This window comes from Crocodylus porosus, unplaced genomic scaffold (assembly GCF_001723895.1).
Source record: "Crocodylus porosus isolate Cpor-Errol unplaced genomic scaffold, CroPor_comp1, whole genome shotgun sequence".
Classification (NCBI taxonomy): domain Eukaryota; kingdom Metazoa; phylum Chordata; order Crocodylia; family Crocodylidae; genus Crocodylus; species Crocodylus porosus.
Window position 1 is genome coordinate 16,720,460 of NW_017728912.1, and position 19,468 is coordinate 16,739,927.

The window sequence follows — 19,468 nt, forward strand, 5'->3', positions numbered from 1 at the left end:
AATACGTGTTTCCAGTACTGTTCCCCATGGGCTGAAAGCTGCTTCCGTGCCATAGCCAAGGAGCAGAGGACTGCAAAAAGAGGCAGTGGAGTGGGCATAGCTCCCAATGGCTTGGTCCCAGTATGGGTGCATAGATGGTCCCCCTGCAACTGAATGTGCTGCAAAAGCCACCTGCCCTGTGGTGCACGGAGCCAAGTTGTTTCAGCCTACAGCTTGAAAAGGTTGCTGGGCCCTGCCCTGGTGCAATCATATTTTTCTTCAACTTTAATTTTACTAAATTAAATGAGCTAAATGACCTAAGTACTCTTTTAGTCTCCTCTTCCTTCTGTTCCTCTCTGCACCAGTTCCAGTTTGAATTCATCTTTCAAGAACTTGAGTGATAGATCTTCCATCACCCATTGACTCCTATTTACATTGTCACTGACTGGCTTTCCTGTATGCATACCAGCTTCTGGCTTCTTTACTATCCATTCCATACAGGAAGAGCACACACCAGCTGCAGATGCTTCCTTAACCTGATGAAGGGTGTTTGTGCCTGAAACCTTGCAAAGAAGAATTTTTTTCCACCTGTTTGAGTTGGTTTAATAAAAGGCACCAGATTTACCCAAAGAACCTTATCTGTGTATGTCCTTAGACCAACACGGCTACAACCTATACCCCTAGACCTTGCATGTGATTTCTAATGAGGTGCCATTAGTATTTGTTCAACTGAAAATACCTTGCCTGATACATCGTAGGATTACACTTGCCCTTTTTTCAGCTTTGTCATGTGGGTGCATCGCCATCTTGATATCAACTAATATCCTCAGGGCATTCGTCTTTTCCATCATTTCCAAATGATGAGCTCCCAGTATATAATCAAAATTCTTGTGTTAGTCTGTTAATAGAAGGTATTGACCTTGGAAGAATTACATTATACCCTTTTTATATTCCTCCAGTTGTCAAGGTCATCTGGTTATTCTTGTAAAATATTCCAGTCCTTCTCTCTTTTGCTAATACCTTTCAACTTTGACATAGGCAAATGTTGAAGTACACTCCTACTTCTTGTCCCAAGGCCATTAGCTAAAGTATGAAATAACATCAATCCCAAGACTGATTCTCAAGGATCCTCATTTATGACCTTCCTGCAGCACAATAGTTCCACTTCTACCACAGATTATCATTTCCCTTTTATGCAGTTCCTTATCCTCCTTACAATCTTTTTACTAAGCCTCATTTCTCCAGCTAATAGTTTTCCATCCTATCAGAATAAGCCTTTTCAAGTTTTCATGACCATCTTTTAGAGAGTCTTGGAATCTACCTTGATTTTTCAAAGTAAAAGCAGCAAACTCTCTCCATTCTGGAGCACTGTAGTAGGAGCCTCATGAAGGTGAAATTCAACATCACTGTTTTCTTTTCCTTCTTGGGTTCCAGAGCTTTGCACTCAGTCACATTCAGATCTGTCATTCTAGGAGAATTTATTATTGATAATCTCTCTTGGTCAATCATTACACTTTTGTAATGCAAAGTGACACTTACTAGCAGTGGCTGAAGATTTTAAGTACAATAAGCTAAGCAGAACATCGTAGCTAGTCTCATCTGCAGGTATATGTTTCTCTAGGTTATGTCAAATTAGTTTCAGCAAGCACTATAGTTGATTTTGTGAAGGCTTCAGTGATGAAAGCATATAAACCTGAGGACAGAATTGAGCACCTAGACTGCTAGAGACAGAGATGCATTGAGTATTTTCCCTACAACATTAGGGTTTTTTGTCTGAAAAAAGAAAATGGCCACAAATTACAATTTATTTTTATTTAGAATTATATATTCTAGATTTTTGCTATGATTCAGAAAGATGACCAAAAATGCTTCTGCATCCATCTGTTCCACAGCTTCTGTCTGTGTGAGGCAGATATATTTGATGGAAGGAGACATCATTTTCATTTGCTGTATGTTCAGTATTAAGAATTGGCTCCGTTACCTTGTAGAACTGCTAAACATAGCAGTAGGATACATACAGATGCACACATGCACGCAAGAACACGTATGCACACAAAATATCAGGACAAGTAGTCAGGAGACTTACTGAATCAAACACATTCAGACATCATGCCACGTGCTAGAATGCAACTTTTTACTGATGTATAAGATACTCTACATTATACTAAGTTACATTCCAGAAAAAGACCTAAAAGAAAGAACTTATGCAGTCTTTAGCACCACTGGGGCCTGACTATAGCCCCAAAAACTAGTAACAAAAATGATGAATAATAATGATGATTTTACTAGTTTAATATTCTGTTTGTTGCTTTTCTTCTTACACTCCTTTTCTGGCACCTGCATATAAAAATGATACCTGGTTAGACTCCTTGACCCAACTCACAGGGCCAACTCAAAAGTGATGTATAAGTTGGGGATATTAACAATATATTGATTTATTGTGTGAATCCAAGTTAGCCTGTACAGTACATGTTGCCGTAACATGCAGATTGAGGGTGCCATAAAATGGTGTAACTTATATCAACTTAAACTCCCTTCAGACTGAAATTCAGTTTGAAGTTTGTGGACCTTTGTGGACTTAGGCAAGTTACTTAAGCTTTCTGTCTCAGGGTCCCTTCCACTAGTGTGAAGATACTATTAACAAAACCTCCTGGCATGCTGTGAAGGTTAATTGGTGTTTGTAAGGTGATGTGAAGAGGAAAAGAGATATATGTAAGTGCTTGGTTGTTTTTTTGAACAAACAATATCTTGTCAGGCTGCAGCTGATTTGGATAATTTTTATAGTACTCTCCCTACATTTGTAGAGTACACCATAAATCAATGATGTTCCTAATGGCAATCCTGTTTGTCTTTTTTCCCTTCTAGTTAAAAATCAACGGTGCCACTCTTGCGTTCTCCATACTCAATGCACCTGGTTGGTTACCATCTGGGCCATCCTGTTCTCCTCTTCATGCATGTTTCTGAGTGCATGAAGTTGTGAAGGTTCTACATGTAACACATTTTGCAATGCATCATTTGGTTGTATATTCCATCTGTCCATTGTTAACTCTTCAATGAAGGAAATGTTTCATGCAAATTGAAATGACAAAGAAAAAACAAACATTCACAGTACAGTAGTAGGTTCAGCAATGTTTGTCATTTTTATCTATGTATGCCAAGTTTTGACAAACATCTTTAAAATTACAATGTTTGCAAAAAGCATATCCCCCCCCCCCCCACACACACACTTTAAGAACTTTTTTTTGCTCCGCTCCCTCCCCCTCTCCCTTCCCCCTATGGGATTTGCATTGGTTATAGTAGAAAAAGATGTAATTTCCACTGACAGCTCTATTACTGTAAAACAGTTTTATTGCAATATTTAGCTGGACAAAATCACTGGTGAATGTGGAAGGAGAAATATGTTGGCGTTATACCAGTTGAAGCCATCTTAGTTATTACTCAACTGTGTAAACTGGAAAAATTGCATCATTTGCTGGCTTGACCACTTTTGAATTAATTTTTACTGTTCTGGCTAGTCAGCTTCATTTTTTTCTTGAATCTTTACCTTTGCTTTCTTGCTATGCTAACTGAAAATTTATACCAGGTGAATGAAGAGCTAAATTAAAATTTGTGGGAAACTGAGCAGTGAATGGGAAATAGTTTTTGATGATTAAAAGGGTAAAATAAAATAGATTTTTATCACTTTTAGGGTGTACAGTAAATTAAGGAGGCTTTAGAGAATTTTTTATTTTGTTTATGCTGTAGTCCAGATGTGTGGTTAATATACTCTACAAATATTAGGCTTTAACAGCTTAGTATAAAGAGTTTGTTTACTTGATTATAGCTGCTTCTTCTCTGGAAGGCTATTAAGAATACACCAATTTTTAATACTGTAACACTTTACCACAGTAGGATTTTTTTGTGGGGGGTGGTTGCATTTGTTCTTGGCTTATTAAATTGTTGCTTATTGAGGAATATTAGGGGCAGCAACTACTGCAGCATTACTAAGAGTTTAATTTCTATCCTTCTGCTGCAAACACCTGTACAGTAAGCAGGGAACGCTCTCAATATCCATTTAGAACAGTTATTTTGTGACCTGGACTATCTTGCTTCTCTCGCATACCTATGAAAATACATATATTGCGGCAAGTATTTAGATTTCTTTCCCCCTCATTTTTAATAGAATAAATACAGGGATTGTCCAGTTTCTTTTTGGTTCTTCATTGTTTTATTACCAATGGGGCTAACTGTTTTTTGCAGTGCTGTATAGTGCATGATATCTCAATCAATGTTCTTTTTAGCAATTACAATGTGCTACTCAGCAGCCTGATGTTTTTAAAATGGGAAAGCTTCCTAATTTGTATAATTTCACTTTTCTGTGTTGATTCCTAATCAAAAGCAGTTCTTAAACACTTTGATGTTGTTACTAGTGGATGTACGGTAAATGGATTTAAGCTTCTCTGGTAATTATTACCTGATTTAAAACAATATATATTTAAAATAAGCATCTACAGTAAATGTATTGAGCCATATTAACCTGCCAATGGGATCTGTGAAAAAGTCATGGCCTCACTTTTATTTCTTATTAATTTCTTTCCTTTTTTTTGTGAAGCGGCTATAAGTGGCATAAATGTATTTAAAATTATCAAATTAGGTGTAGGGTGTTTTTTTATACTTCTACCATAGCATGTGGTGTTGATGTATTACTGTAGATCAAGTTTGTCTTCCACACCAAGATGTGAGGAAATTGTGACTCGTTCTCTCCACCACAACTGAATTCTACACTTACCTTCTGTCATTTTGGAACACTGCAGTTTACCATGAGACACAGTGTACATAGTTCTTGCCATAATGGTAAATGACTGATATATTTAAGAATTAATAAATTTGTGATTTCTGCTGACATTGTGCTTGTGTTTTCCTTTCACAGTAAGTTGGATACTGCAAAGCCCTGGAAAAAAAAATCACAGGAAAATATAAAGTTTCTATTTCTGGCTATGAATTGAATTGATACAAGCTAAAGTACTTTTACACATCAAAATTGGGGAATACAGATAATGGCTTTTCTAATCTGTCTAATTTTGCACAATTTTTCTTCCTCGGGCTTTTAATCTACTACCTTTGTATTACACCGTTTTGACAGGTTTTGTACATACTTTTTCTTTTATGGGAATTCACTTAGAAATATTTTAGAAAGTTTGAACCCCAAATCTTTATTGGTTAGTTTTCCTGTTCCTCACCATGTAAAAGTCTAGAGGCTACTCTAATCATGATTACCATGAGTCTCACACTGAAGACCATAAAGAAAGATAATCGCATTTAAATGCTAAACATTACTTTAGGCAGACAAGGTTCTTTGGGTAAATCCAATATCTTTTATTAGTTGCACTAATAAAAGATATTGGATTTACCCAAAGAACCTTGTCTGCCTATGTCATTAGACCAAGACAGCAACAACCTATACCCCTGAAACACATTACTTATGAGCTTCTACACATGTTATTTTGCTTTTTTAAGTTCTTGTATGTCAGGACCACAGATGATCCCTTAGAGCATTTCTATCCTTGATGGGCCATGAAATATGCGACCAGGTCCACCACAGCATCATTCTGATTTTATGTCAAGAGTAGCATAATCGTTGTGGGTGCATCTACACGTTTATTAATGTGTTTTTGCTATTGCGCATTAAATGTAGTACCTCCCATTGTGAAGTACTAGAAAAATGTGCATTAGCAAAAGCACACCAGTTCTTTGTGATGCTTTAATGTGCATTAAAATAGGCTAATGTGCATTAAAGCACATGTGTAGACACACCCTATGTGAACAGCATAAATCATGGATCGGACCCATAGTACTGGGGTCTGGTTCAGGTTTTAACCTGACAATTGTGCAGAATTGATTACTACTTGTGCACGGTCTCAAATGGTTCTTAGGAAAAATTCTGTGCTAAAGGGGAAAAGGAAATATTTTTGAGGCAGTTTCTTTATATGTAACAATGGATATCAAAAGGTGTTCTTCAGCTTGGATGTTACATTGAGTGCCAAAGGACTTAAATGATTTCACTTTATCAGAAGGTCCTACATTTTGTCACGTATCACTATGTGCTTAAGCATATATTTACTCATATTTTCCATCCAACACTCTTCCAAAAATAAGTTTGAGTCCTAGCTAAGCCATATCACTGTAAACCTTTGAAAACTGTGTATTTACAATGGGTCAAGAGAGATAAAAACACAGGGCAGAATATAAAATAAATTGACCAGAAAAGAATAAACGTGCCAAGAAGCTGGTTAAGAATATTTGGATTATTATCTTTTTAAGTATCGCATTGGATTTCTATTAATAGTATTGTATAAGAAATAGTTTAACATGCTGCCACCTGGTGGATTTTTTTATAGTTCTATGTTTTTCTTTCCTGAAATGCCTAACCAAAACTGTGTTCTACAGAGGAAGAAAACTACATTAATGCAGTCTCTTTTTACTTTGAGCAAGAGACAGAGTGTTATACAAGTGGGAAATATCTGTTTTCTAATTGTATCTCAGAATATATATACAGACTTAGAGGACTTACTTGTACAAGCTGTACTGAATAAAACAACTGTTTTCTCTGTAATTGTGCATAGTCTACAACATTCTTTATTCCAAAAATGTATCCCTTTACTGTTTCCTCAAGTGCCATAATTCCCTTAGAAATGTAGTCTTTACTGGAAATGTCCGAAAGTTCAGTAAACCTAGTCATTTTACACCTCAGAGGTGTTTTAGTTAGCTGCACCCCAAAGTCATTTAAGGTGCATTACGTGGCCAAATGTGCTACAGCTGCTGGAATTAATGCACAATACTCCATTGACGCATGCAGACACCAACACCATTAAAACAGTGCAAAAGCATTTAACCTGCTTTAAAGTGTCGTGCATACATGCCCTTCGTTTCGTCTACACACTCCCCATAGATACCTTCTGGCCAATGTATAGCCCTCATCAGGAACAAAGAGAGATCACTCCCTGTTTCTTCCATTCCTTTCCCACTAACGTCATCTCCTTTCCTGTACACCCACAAACTGCCTGTCTAGGAAGACAGCTTACAAAGGCATGCCAAGGCAAGTCAGGAAGCTATGGCATGAGATCCACAAACAAGAGAACCACCAAGGTCCCCCCAGATATAGGCACCATAATGTTCTTACAAAAGTTTCTGTACCCTTGGACAAGCAAAGACCCCTGTGGATGTGCCCCAGGCAGCTCCATGAGGAGGACACAGATGGAGCTAAGCAATTTGGGAAAAAGATCCAGGCTAGGATGCACACTCCCAAATATTCAGGAGACAGCACACACTTGTTTAAAAAATCCTAGGCTTTCCCAAACACTTCATCCTTCCCAGCTCCTCCTGCTCTTTGAGCAGCACCAGATTGCTGGACAACACAAATAATCAAGGGATTATAGTGACAAGCAGCCAGCATGACAGTAACTGAGGCAGGTGCCCAAACTTGTACCAAACAGTTGCATATAGATATCTACTTTCACTTGCAATCTAGAGCTCTGAAGATGGCCCTGAACGTAGGTGCCTCTGCAGCAGCAAAGCCCAGAACATGGAATGGGAAGTGAGTAATACACATCCCCTGAGGTAGAAGGCACCAGCTTTGAACACTATGTAAAACCATTACCATGGTTATGATTCAACCTGGGTCCTAACAGCACAGCACATCGTGGGTGTATCTACATGTGCATTTACACTGGTTTAAATTAACTGCACAGTAAGTTACTGCACCATAAGTGGGAGTAGGCTGGCATCTATATGTACAGGTGTTAAAAAGCATTAACACTGTGTGTGGACTGACTTGGGACTAAAGTTAGTCCCAAGTCAGTCCACACACACAGTGTTACTGCACAGTAACATGTCTAGATGGGCATTACTACACAGTAACTAATTGGGCACAAATTTGATAGCTGCGTGGTAACAAATTTACACTCAAGTTGACATAAGTTGCCATATTTAATGCACAGTACAGGCATGCATGTGTAGACACACACCCGTACTGCACAGTAATTTTGGTTACTGTGCAGTAAATGCACATGTCTAGATGTGCCCACAGGGTCCAAGAGAGAGGAATCAGCTGGAGGGCCTCCACCGGAATGGGCTGGAGGCCACTTAAACCAGTGTCCAGTAAGGATGAAATGAATGCCACTGAGTTGGAACGGCCCTGAGTGGGAACTCAAGGACTGGTCAGTGTTTTGTGAGGAAAGAGAGGGAAAGAATAGAGAAGACTGACTTTGAGCAACTGCCTCAAGTCCGTACCATCTTGCCCTACTCCCCTTGGCTAAGAAAACTAGCAGAGGTGCAAGAGAATCTGTTCATCCTCACACAAGAAAGGACCCAGAATGCCATACATTATGCTCACTCTGGTTCTAGCAGAGATTGCATTCAGTTTATGGTCCTCATATTCATCTCAGGACATGAAGAGTTTACCTTTCATGACTCCAGTAGCTTGGGCCCTTTTAAAAATGTAAAATCTGCAGCCCTAAGGCATCACAAAGGCAGAATCACCTCTTAAAAAGGGGTGTGATTACTCCATCATGCAGTGCTTTCATATTCAAAGCACTTGCCAAGCCCTTGGGCTGGATCCAGCATGAAAAGGGGTTGAATCCAGTCAGGGAAGGTTGCACCAGATGAGAATCAGACAGAAACCAGTTGCACCAACCCTCCTGCCAGCTCAGCACACCTCTCCTGCTCTTCTCTGGTGCCTTTTCTTACCTGGCTTCAGAGATGTCCCTGATCTGCAACAAGGGACGCTTGAGCCCTCTGGGGCGGGAGGGGCAGAGATTTGCAGCCTGCAGCAGGGGGCTGGGTTGCAACCACTGACCTGTGAGATCAAGAGGGGAGTTGCCAATCCCAACCCTGAGCCATTATATAATATAACACAACATTTTCCAAAGTTTCTGGATCTAAATCCAATATAGGTATAAGTAGCACTTTAGATATAAGTAGCACTTCTAGTCAGATCCTGATAACGTCACACAGATGGGACTGACACTAGCCTGTGATAATAAGAGATGCCAATCAGGGGAGTTACACACCAGGTGGAGCTTATGCCTATTCTGATCCTTTCTTGAAAGGGGGCACCACAGCTCAGATTTTGGAGAGGCAACAGCTTATGCCCTACTCCTTATGTGCATTTTTGGGAGCTTATGTAATGTCTGGAGGCATTTATTTAACAACTAACATAAGTAACAAAGTTAAAACAGTACAAATTATGCCATGTTAAAAAAAAATACTCTACTTAACAGAAGGAAGGAGAGGCTACGTCACTGCACAAAATAGCCTCACTAGCCTTCCCTGCCTGTGCTTCATCCACTCAGACCATTTTTTATTTATTTTTTTGAGTTTCACAGGCATACCCTGCAAGTTATCTATGCAGGAAGAACACATGCACCCCATACAATTTAGCTATAAAATAAATCTCATGGGTAGCACTAAAGCTAGCCATTCACAGGCTCTGACATTACCCTTAATTTCCAGGCACTAAAAATCACCTGACAAACCTATCCTAACTGTTGTGCACTAGCACATATGCACACTCTATAAATACATACACACACACACACACACACACACACACACACACACACACACATACATATATATATGAACATCATTCAATTGGATTTTGGAATATAAATAAGATATTGGGACACCATTCAATAATTATGATACAATGCAGTAGATTTACTTGGTGAAGATCACTTAAGTTGTTGACATAAAGGAGCCTATGACATTGTCCAGAGTGACAATAAACAGCAATTTTTTGGCATTATTATGAATGAAAGTCAGCCATTGATGAGGAATGTTGTGGTAACACACAGAGTACAGTATACATAGTAGTGATATTATCCAGGTTTAACTATAATGAATTCCTGCAGTTATTGATTATACTTAGTATGGGGAAATATGGTCGTATCTCAGATACCACAATGTGGGAAATGTGGGTAAATGGTGGCCCCTATAAATTGTATGTGACCATTTACTGCAGGAAAACATTAGCAATAAGCTTAGCATCAATAGTTATTCATCCTCATAAAACCCCTCTAAAAACAGTCCATTAAGAATCACTATCTTTTTACGCAGGGGGTGAATGAAGAGAGCTGTACTTACACATAGGGCTTTTACATTTCAGCATGCAAACATTGCACTTTGGATCTTTTTTTTTGTTTGTCATTGTACTTAAAAATATATTCTTCGCATTTGTTGTGAAGACACTTTAGCAATCAAACTTATTCTGAAAGAAATAACTTGTCTTTAAAACAAATTCTCCTTTCAAACTAAAAATGTGACTGAGACAGTTAAAGACCAATAACCAGATCCAAAAAATGACCTTGTAACCTAGTAGTTAGGGTGCTTATTGGCAGAGCAGAGAGACCTGGGTTCTGGTTCCTGCTCCCAAGATTTCTCGTATCATTTATCAGTGATTTTCTTGGACAGTCTGGGCCAGAATCTAGGTTCTGCACCTTCAAGGTGAGTTCCTTAATCAATAGGCAACAGTCATTTTGTCTCTGACTCCATCTCAGTTGCTTTTCTACACAATAAAACAGCTTCAACAGGTGGGTTGGAGAGTGTCCTTCACTCATCTCACAACATACATTAGTCTGGTAATTGAGTCTCCCATCTGGGATGTGGGTTTAAATTCCCTTAACGAGAAAAGGGACTTAAACTACAGTCTCACACATCATGGGCAAGTACTTTAAGCTTTAGGCTGCTACATACAGGTAGGACACTATCCCCACCAATGTTTTAAAAGACAGTGATTGCTACAACTTCATTTTGTAACAACTCAGTCCTTTTAGTAAGTATTGTGTGTTATCTAATAACATAAAGGGTAGGTAGCAATCTAAATTGCACCATCCTACACTGCAGTTCAGTATTTGAGTCCTTGTTTGGATTTGGTCTATTGACTGATCTTACTAAGTAGTTCCCTAGTAATTTATAATGATCTCCACACCAATGAGCTGAATAGAAGCTTAAGAAACTCATCATCCTCTAAGATTAACTATCTGTAGAGCTTGTAAGAGTCAGAAGGCTACCTTACAGATCTGCCTCTCTTAAGGGATGGTATATTAACAGTTGAAAAATACTGTTTGGAAGAATATAATTTGCTCTCTACCCTCTGCAGTCTTCCTGCAGAAGTGAGCTGACCTCACTTCTCACTTAACTTAGTACTGAAGACAGGAGGAAGAGAAAACTTACAGTGGTATACAAGTAAGAGAAAAGACACTGAGGATGCGACTACACGAGACACTAAATGTGCAGTAGACTAATTCTACTGCTCATTAGCACATCACAGCAAAAGTAGTGTTATTGCACTAATGTGCAGTAAAATTAGTCTGCCATGCATTAGCGTTATTAAAAAGGTGTGTGCAAGCACTACTGCACAGTAGCGCTGGTTACTACACATTCAGTTAGTACCTGTCGTTACAGCTACTAAACTTAATGTGCAGTAACTATGGCACATCAATGTGCGTGTAGACATGCCCTGAATCACCTTAAAGCTGCATGAGAGAAATATCAGTGCCTGTGAACTCTGCAAAATCCAGAAAGCAGTAGAGTCAGCTCACTATCTTGCCTTCTTTCCCCAGTTCAATTTGGGACATCTTAATTTAACCAAGAGAAAAAAATATGCAATCAGGTTAGTCAAACGATGGGTTCCAAGGGAGAGGGGAGAGAGATGACACCTTAATATGTCAGCTCTGAACAGATGTTAAAATATGTGTTTTTCCAGATACCTATTCTAAAAACATGGTGGGAAGGAGGAACAGAGCAAAAGGGAAAAGGGAAGCGAGAGAGAGAAAGAGAAGAGAAGTTAACTTAGGTTTGTAACTAATAATAGGAAGCCTAAGCCCAAAAGAAGACAAAATGTCAAAACTCTCTTCAAATGAAACAACAGTTTATGTTGCTCCCAAGATTTCTCTAATATCTCAGTTTATCCACAAATCATCCACAGAGGCAAATTTATCCACAAATCATCTACACAGATGGGAGTGTATGTGTCTGAATCACAAGCAAGTCTTATAAAATGTAGGGCACAGTATGCTGTATGTTTGTTTGACGCTTTGCTTATGCCTCATCATATTATCAGACTGTATAGAATTGATGCAGTTTTTCTGTAGCTGCTCCCTGTAGTCTGTGAAACTGGGGAAAAAAATGTTTCATTTCCATCTCTAATGATTTAAAACAAACCTGCCAGAACTGTTAACATTTTGATCCAGAACCAAGTCAATCAAAGTAGGCCATTAAGCAGGAATTAGATTAGCACCACTCTATCAGCCAGGAAGCCATTTGGATTCAGTAGCTGCCTCCATTTTGTCCTGCAAAAATACCTAGGCATATTAGCATAGGTGTAGGCTCAGAACGCTACCTTATCCAAAATGCTTAACCAGTCCAGGAAGCAAGCAAGAGTGTGCATGACTCTAGCCCAGGGAAGAGGGAACTCCCTTGGGAGGTGGGAGTCCTGGGTATGTAGTATTGTGCTCTCTGTTCTGGAGCCAGTGATGATGGAGGCACCTAATATACAGCCCTAAATCAGATGGCTAAGCTGCAAGGGGTGGAAGTTCAAAGCACCAATTAGCTAAGCATTTTCTATTGGCTGGCTTTAGGTGCTCCCTGCTCCCAGGACTTCCCTTGTGCACTGGATTCCATTGGGAAGTGCCTGCGTCTCCCCATTCTGTGCACTGGGGTCCTGAACACCTAGCCCTAATCTGCATCATCTTCCTGGGGCAAAGTACTGAAATTTTACATATCGCGATGCCTACATGGAGGTACCAACAAGATCACTGTGGAGGTGCCTGATTAAGTACAGTCTCTTTATTGAGCAATAGCTAACTTCATTTGGCTTTGATCAAATCCCAATAATGTAAAACAATAGAGTCTCTGCAAAATAGAAAGTCATCAACAAAATTAATTTGAAAATTGTTTGCAAAGGAGAATATGCATTGACTGTTGTGATTCCAGTTTCCTCTGGGTGCACAGTGATCCAGGTGAAGAATGAACCTTTCATTATTTGCCACACTAGTAGTTGCCTGAACAGATCAGTATAGGAAATCTCTCCAATTGATGCATCCTTATTGTAATCTTACTAAGCCATGTAAGTAGTAGTTTGAATAGAGCTTTACACTGACTTTAATGTTGCTGTCACTGGCAGGAAATGTTGCTAGTCTTCAGGATCCTGGCCAAAGTAATGAGAATGGGTAGCCTGGGAAGAGGAAAGCTGGAAATACATAGGACTATTATTAGGTGTATACAGTTAGGTGTGTATTAAGCATATACAGTTAATGATACCTCAACATTTTTAACCAGCAGGCTAGAAAGGTGGCAAAACAAAGCAGAAAACCCTGTGCTCATACGTTTCTATCATTTCTTCATACTGAAACAAATAAGCGCTGATAGCACAAGACAATAAATAACCAATACTGCTTCACTGAACAGAACCTGTGGCCTAAACTGAACTGGTGATAGACTATAAAGATGTGTCCAGGAGAACCTCTACATCTGGGACCAATGAGGTTAAGTTCTAGTATTAACACCCCAGCTGTCAGCCACTTTTTGGAAACTGTGTCTTGTGGTGAGCTGTACCTGAATTTCTGGTGAAGCTGGAGATCAGAGTACCCAAAGCAGGTGCAGAGGAACTCCTGACTCTCCAGTACATAAGCTGCAGCTCACAGCTCAAGCAGGGTATACAATTAAATGTGCGACTAACCAAGATCTTCCTCATAGACTCTGAGCCAGCATAAGATGATACATTGCAATTTGACCATGTTAAGAGCACTGAAAACATTAAGGCTGATTAAGAAATGCTAAGTGCCCCCCAGGCATCTTAAAGTTATGGCATTTCAAACTAGCATTATCCTTGAGCTGTGCTACCTACCTTGAGTTAAGTTAACTTCTGGGTGTTCACCTTAGATAACACCAGAATTTGAGGTCCTCCAGTATCCCAGGAGGCATTGCTCCCAGGTAGACTAGCTATCATCCAGGATTCTATGGTCCTGGACTGACAGCTGGTGACAGCCAGACAACACATGGGTGGGGATGGGGAGGCAGTGAAAAAGGGTGAAGGGGGACAGGTGAGCCAAGGAGAGGGGGACATGGGGGGAAGGGAGGTGTAGGATTGGAGGGAAAGATAGGGAATAGGGTGAAGGGGACTGCTGTACCACTGACCCCCACAAATTGCTCCCTCTACCCCCAGATTACTTCCCTGCCATCCCACTCACCCTCTTCCTCCCCATCTGCCTGTCAACCCCTGGATCACTGCCCTACCTCCCTGATCAGCCCAAGAGTAGCAGAGGTGCTGTTGGGGAATCCCCCTCCCTGCCTGCTTTTGGGATCCCTGCAAACCTGTGAGCCCCCACCAGGCCTTGCAACCTACAGGGATGCAGGGGAGAGGGGGCAGGGATCTGCCAGACAATTGCAGGGCCTAAACGAGACTGGATCTGGGTGCACAGAGGCAGTATGGGCTGTAGATTTCATAGACATTATGGCTGGAAGGGACCTCGGAAGATCATCGCCCAAAGGTCAGGAAGTCAGCTGGGGTCATAGGATCCCAGCAAGATAAGCATCCAATTTACTCTTGAAGGTGTTCAAAGTAGGTGCTTGAACCACCTCTGATGGCAAGCTGTTCCAGACCTTGCGGGCTCAGACAGTAAAGAAATTCTTCCTTACGTCCAGCCTGAAACAGTCTTGCAGTAGTTTATGACCGTTTACGACCTCGTCATCCCTTGGGGAGCTCTGGTGAACAAACGTTCCCTCAGATCCTGGTGGTCACCCCTGATAAATTTATAGGTGGCCATCAGATCACCCCTGAGCCTGCGCTTTTCCAGGCTAAAGAGCCCCATGGCTCTCAGCCTGTCATTGTAAGGTCTGCTTTCCTGACCTCTGATCATGCGCGTGGCTCTTCTCTGGACCCTCTCAAGCTTCTCCACATCCTTTTTGAATTGTGGAACCCAAAAATATGCAATACTCCAGCTGCGGCCTCACCAAGGCTGAGTACAAGGGGAGAAAGACGTCCCAGGAGCCTAGAAGCTAGCCGGGAGGGAAAACCACCTCCACTGCTGCTGTCGCCACTGCTCTTGGACTGCTTGGGGTGGCAGGGCAGTGATCACTGGGGTTGAGGGAACAATTGGGAGGTGGGGGGCAGAGAGACAATTACAGGGTGGATGGAGTGCTCCAAATGGTGCAGAGGGCCCCTTACCTCTCCCCACTCCTAGTCAGCCTATACTGTGGCAGAGAGTGAGCGAGCAGGGCAGGCATAGAGCAGATTTGCAGCCCCTAGACATGCCCCTCCTCACCAGCCCTCTAGCTGCAGGCCTGCACAGTGCACATCAGAGAAGGTATCAACCTTCAACCTTGAATGTATGACTGATCGGTAGCACTAGTTAACACAGACTAGCATTCCTTAGAATTAGCATCTGCTAACTCTAATGAGTCATCTCACCCTCGGACAGAAGTCTTTCCTGCAGCCACTGCTGCCTTAGTTTAAGCTTGGCAACAAATATGAGGGTTTCTGGGCCTGCAGGTGAGTGTCAGGACATCTAGGAAGAGATGGTAAGACACCATAGCCCAGAGATAAAGAACATCCTCTGGGGATGGTAAACCTTATTGTCTGGTAACTCAGCAGTTTTGTAGCAGCTGGAATAGTCAGTCTCTGACTTAGTCCCTTAAATTCTGTTTTAATCCTGTGAAGGCACTTACAAGGCTGATTTCAACCTAACCCTTAAAAAGATCAAGTATGGACTGGCATGCAATTAACAAAACTAAGGTGAAGTGATTTAAAGATGAATGAGAAGTATTTAATGGAAGGAATAAAGGATTTTACCAAAGACTTAAATGCTAAACTGTGCCCCTAGCAATTTCTGTCTAAAAAAAATCAATGAGCTAATAAGGATTAGCTAAATAACACCTGCTATAAAAGTCAAAGGGAGAAAAAGAGATCACTGGTGCTCTGGGCAGTCCTGAACATTGTTACTCTCAATAGCATATCTTCTAGTTCTTTGCCCAGGCTATTGTAGACAACCCCTCAAACAAGTATTTTAGACAGCCCCTCAAATGACAACCCCGTCTTTTAGAAAATGATTTACAATTAATGTACTAGATCTCATTGTTTGGCAGTTTTCTTGTTGTTCGTTCTCAAATTTTCCCCCTTGGTTTCAGAAGTATTACCTCCTAACAGCTCCTAATACATGAATTTTAGGAACCCTCAGCTGAGCTGCAAGTTGTATCCCTGGAAGGTTAGTTAGTTAGTTAAGACAGGAGAAGGCAGGGCATCCTTCTCTTCGAAGAAATGTAGGAAGTGATGTTCAGAAAATGATCTACCTACCTGCAAGAACAGGCCTCATATCACTGTGCCTGTATGTTACTGCTGCTGCTTCATCATCATCATCACAACTTCACCAAAAAGGATTCTGTATGCAGGCTCCCATTGTGTTAAAAAATCCATCAGAAATAACTGAGGAGCCTAGGGCTTTGGCCAGACTAACCTGGTGCAGCAGTCCTGTCTGTTGTTAACCCAGTAATAACAGCAACTTTTTTTTATTATTATTTTGAAAAAATGTCAAGCGAATTCAAAACCTGTTCTAGAAATAAAGCCCTTCTTTAAAGCAATGTCATCTTCTTGTAATTCAGGCATAGATACCACAGATATGTCTCAGCAAATACTAGAGCACACCTTCTGGATGGGGCTTATTGTGCATGCTGTAGGTCAGGAAGTTCTTGGCAGAACTTGTTATTTCTAGAAAGGCTGAGTCATACAATGTGAAGCTGGCAATAGAAGCAGACTGGTATCAACAACACTTTGCAGCTCCAGGCTGGAATTCCTAGAGGCAAACTTTCCTCTTTCAATCTTTTTTGTTGGAGGAGTTCCACTTTATATGACTGGTTAAATATATATACTCCCAGAAAAAGAACAGATACATCCTGAATGTATAGCCTGCTGTTCAGATGGCAGATCCTACTTAAAGTCACTGTTCTGCTTGACTTGGACCAGGGGGTTGAAACAGGGTTTCCTATGTGCCAGGTGAGAGCCTTAGCCACTGGGTAATAGGTTATTCTGGGGTGAGTGTCTCTTTTCTCACAGAAACATTGAAATATCACATATTTGTTTCATATCACATATTTGTTTCAATTACAGAACAAAAAGGGCAGAAACCTCAATTATTTGTTTATTTACTACAAAACACATTTTTGGTTTCTGGCCAACCATAGATAAAAAATTCCACGGGGGCAGACCTGAATGGAATGGCTTTTGGAATAGGTCACAGGAAACAGAATAAGGGTCTTTGCTTAAATACACAGAATATCCTGCAGTTGGGAAAAACAGAGGTAAGCACAATGTAGAAAGAACAGTCTGATGTTTAAAGACCCCAAAAGGAAAAAATCTGACCACCCTCTCTGCACTGCCTCTATGCTGAGTGGCACCTCTCCTCCCCTCCTGTTCCCCCCTTCCCCTTTCTACTTATGTCTCTTGGTGCAGAAAGACCCACCTGCCATCACCACTGTCCCCAGCTGACCGTGGGGTAGAAGGAGCCCCAGAACTGCTCCTGCCCTGCTACAGCCAGAGCTGCAGGGAGTGGTTGCACAGGGAGCTAGGCACCAGGGATGCAACTACTACAAGCAGATGTGTACCTGCTGGCTCAAACAAACTCTCATGCTTCTGTGTACAAACTTGCTAAGGCCTAATCCCAGCCAGCTAAGTGATCCTCTGCCTAGCAGACCTGAAGTTTGGAACAGCAAACAGAGCAGACACGTTTTTGCCAGGCATGCGCATTTTTTCTGCATGTAGGCTTAGGTATTTTTCATCTCTAAATGAACAAACAGTGAACAAAGCACGTAATGCTGGGATGTCAAAGATATGGCCCACAAAGCCATTTCACCTGGCCTGGGGTGCCCTTCTCCAGGCTAAATAAACTATTTCTTTTAACGTATTTTTAAGTCATCCTTCCTAGACCTTTAATCATTTTGTTGCTTTCCACTGGACTTCTTCTAATGTGCCCATATCATTCTTGAAGTGCAATGCCCAAAACTGGAACAACTGAATAGAGTGGACTTGCAACCCAGTATTCTGTTGGCTTTCTTTTTCTAACAAGAGTGCACCCTTGGCTCATATTCCAGTTGTAATTCACGGTAGAGCCCTAAGTATTAATCTGCAGTGCTACAGCCTAGCTCATCATTCCCCAGTCTGTAGTTGTGCAATTCCACCCTAACTGTAGGCCTTTGGACTTGTCCTTATTAAGTTTCATTAGATTAATTTCAAATAATCTTTTCCAGTTTGTCAGGGTCATTCTGAATCCTCATTTGGCCCATCAGAGTGTCTGCTACTCTGCCCAGCTTGTTGCTATCTGCAAATTTGTTAACTGTACACTCAATCCTATCCTCCAAATCAATACTGAAGTTATTGAACTGTGCCAGATCCAGGACAGACCCCTAGGGAACCCCAATTGATATCTTCTCCCAAGTAGATAATTGATCCAACCAGTTTTGTATTCACCAGACAGTAGTTTCTTCTAGACTGTATTTTCCTTAGCTTGTTAATGAGAATGTCATGGCAGACAGTGTCAAAAGCTTTGCTGAAGTCAAGGTATATCACATCCAAGGCTCTTCTCCATCCACAGAGCTTGCCACCTTATCGGAGAAAGAAATCAGGTTGGTCAGGATGACCAAGAGGTGAATCCATGATTACCTTGTTTTCCTTGAGGACCTAGTCTGTCTATGATATATCTAGATATTGGGGTCAGGCTGACAGTTCAGTTATTCCCCAGATTCTCCCTTGACCCCTTTTTAAAGATGGGCACTATATTTATCCTTTTCCTGTCATCTGGGACCTCACCCAACCTCCTAGAGTTCTCGAACATGATAGGCAATGGCTGTGAAATCACCTCAGCCAATTCTGTCAATACCCTAAGGGGGATCCCATCAGAAGCTGCCAACTTAAAATAAATGTAGCGTCTCTAAGTAATCTTTAACCTGTTATTCCACTCATTTAAGCTGTTTGTATCCTTCCCCATCTTTGCTGCTGCTTATCATCTGGTAGCTGACTTTGCACATGAAGACTGAAATGACAAAGGCCTGAAATATTTCAGCCTTTTCTGCAACATCCATAACTAGATTGCCTTCTGCATTCCACATGAGACTTCTGGTTTCTTTGATTTTCCACTTAATTTTGATATACTTGTAGAATCCCCTTTACTGCCTTGTGTTCTGTTATTTATGGTATTAACAGAAATGTTTTCTGCAAATCAAGGAGGGGCTTCTTATGCTTTCCTTAGTGTGAGTGAGTCCTCACCTAGAGTACTGTGTCTAGTTTTGGGCCCCACACTTCACGAAAGATGTGGACAGATTGGAAAAAGTTCAGCAGAGGGAGAAAAGTTTTTAGAGGCCTGGGAAACATGACTTGTGAGGAAAGGCTAAAAGAACTAGGTTTATTTAGTCTGGAGAAGAGAAAACTGTGGGAGAGATTTGATAAGTCTTCAAACACCTGAAG

The 19,468-nt window shown here is 40.9% G+C and overlaps 1 protein-coding gene across 13 annotated transcripts in view; it reads left to right on the top strand.

Moving 5' to 3' along the window:
- Positions 1-4,861, top strand: part of CAMK2D (calcium/calmodulin dependent protein kinase II delta) — a 254,424-nt gene extending 249,563 nt beyond the window's left edge. For 3 of the 13 annotated variants that reach the window (XM_019534064.1, XM_019534071.1, XM_019534070.1), the window contains one exon: positions 2,589-2,774. In XM_019534064.1, the coding sequence (XP_019389609.1) occupies positions 2,589-2,643 (55 nt within the window). In that variant the 3' untranslated portion in view covers positions 2,644-2,774. Of the gene's footprint in view, positions 1-2,588; positions 2,787-2,844 lie in introns of those variants that run through there. The other 10 variants (XM_019534059.1, XM_019534061.1, XM_019534062.1 and 7 more) reach the window with 8 other exon arrangements.
- Positions 4,862-19,468: the final 14,607 nt, after the last annotated feature.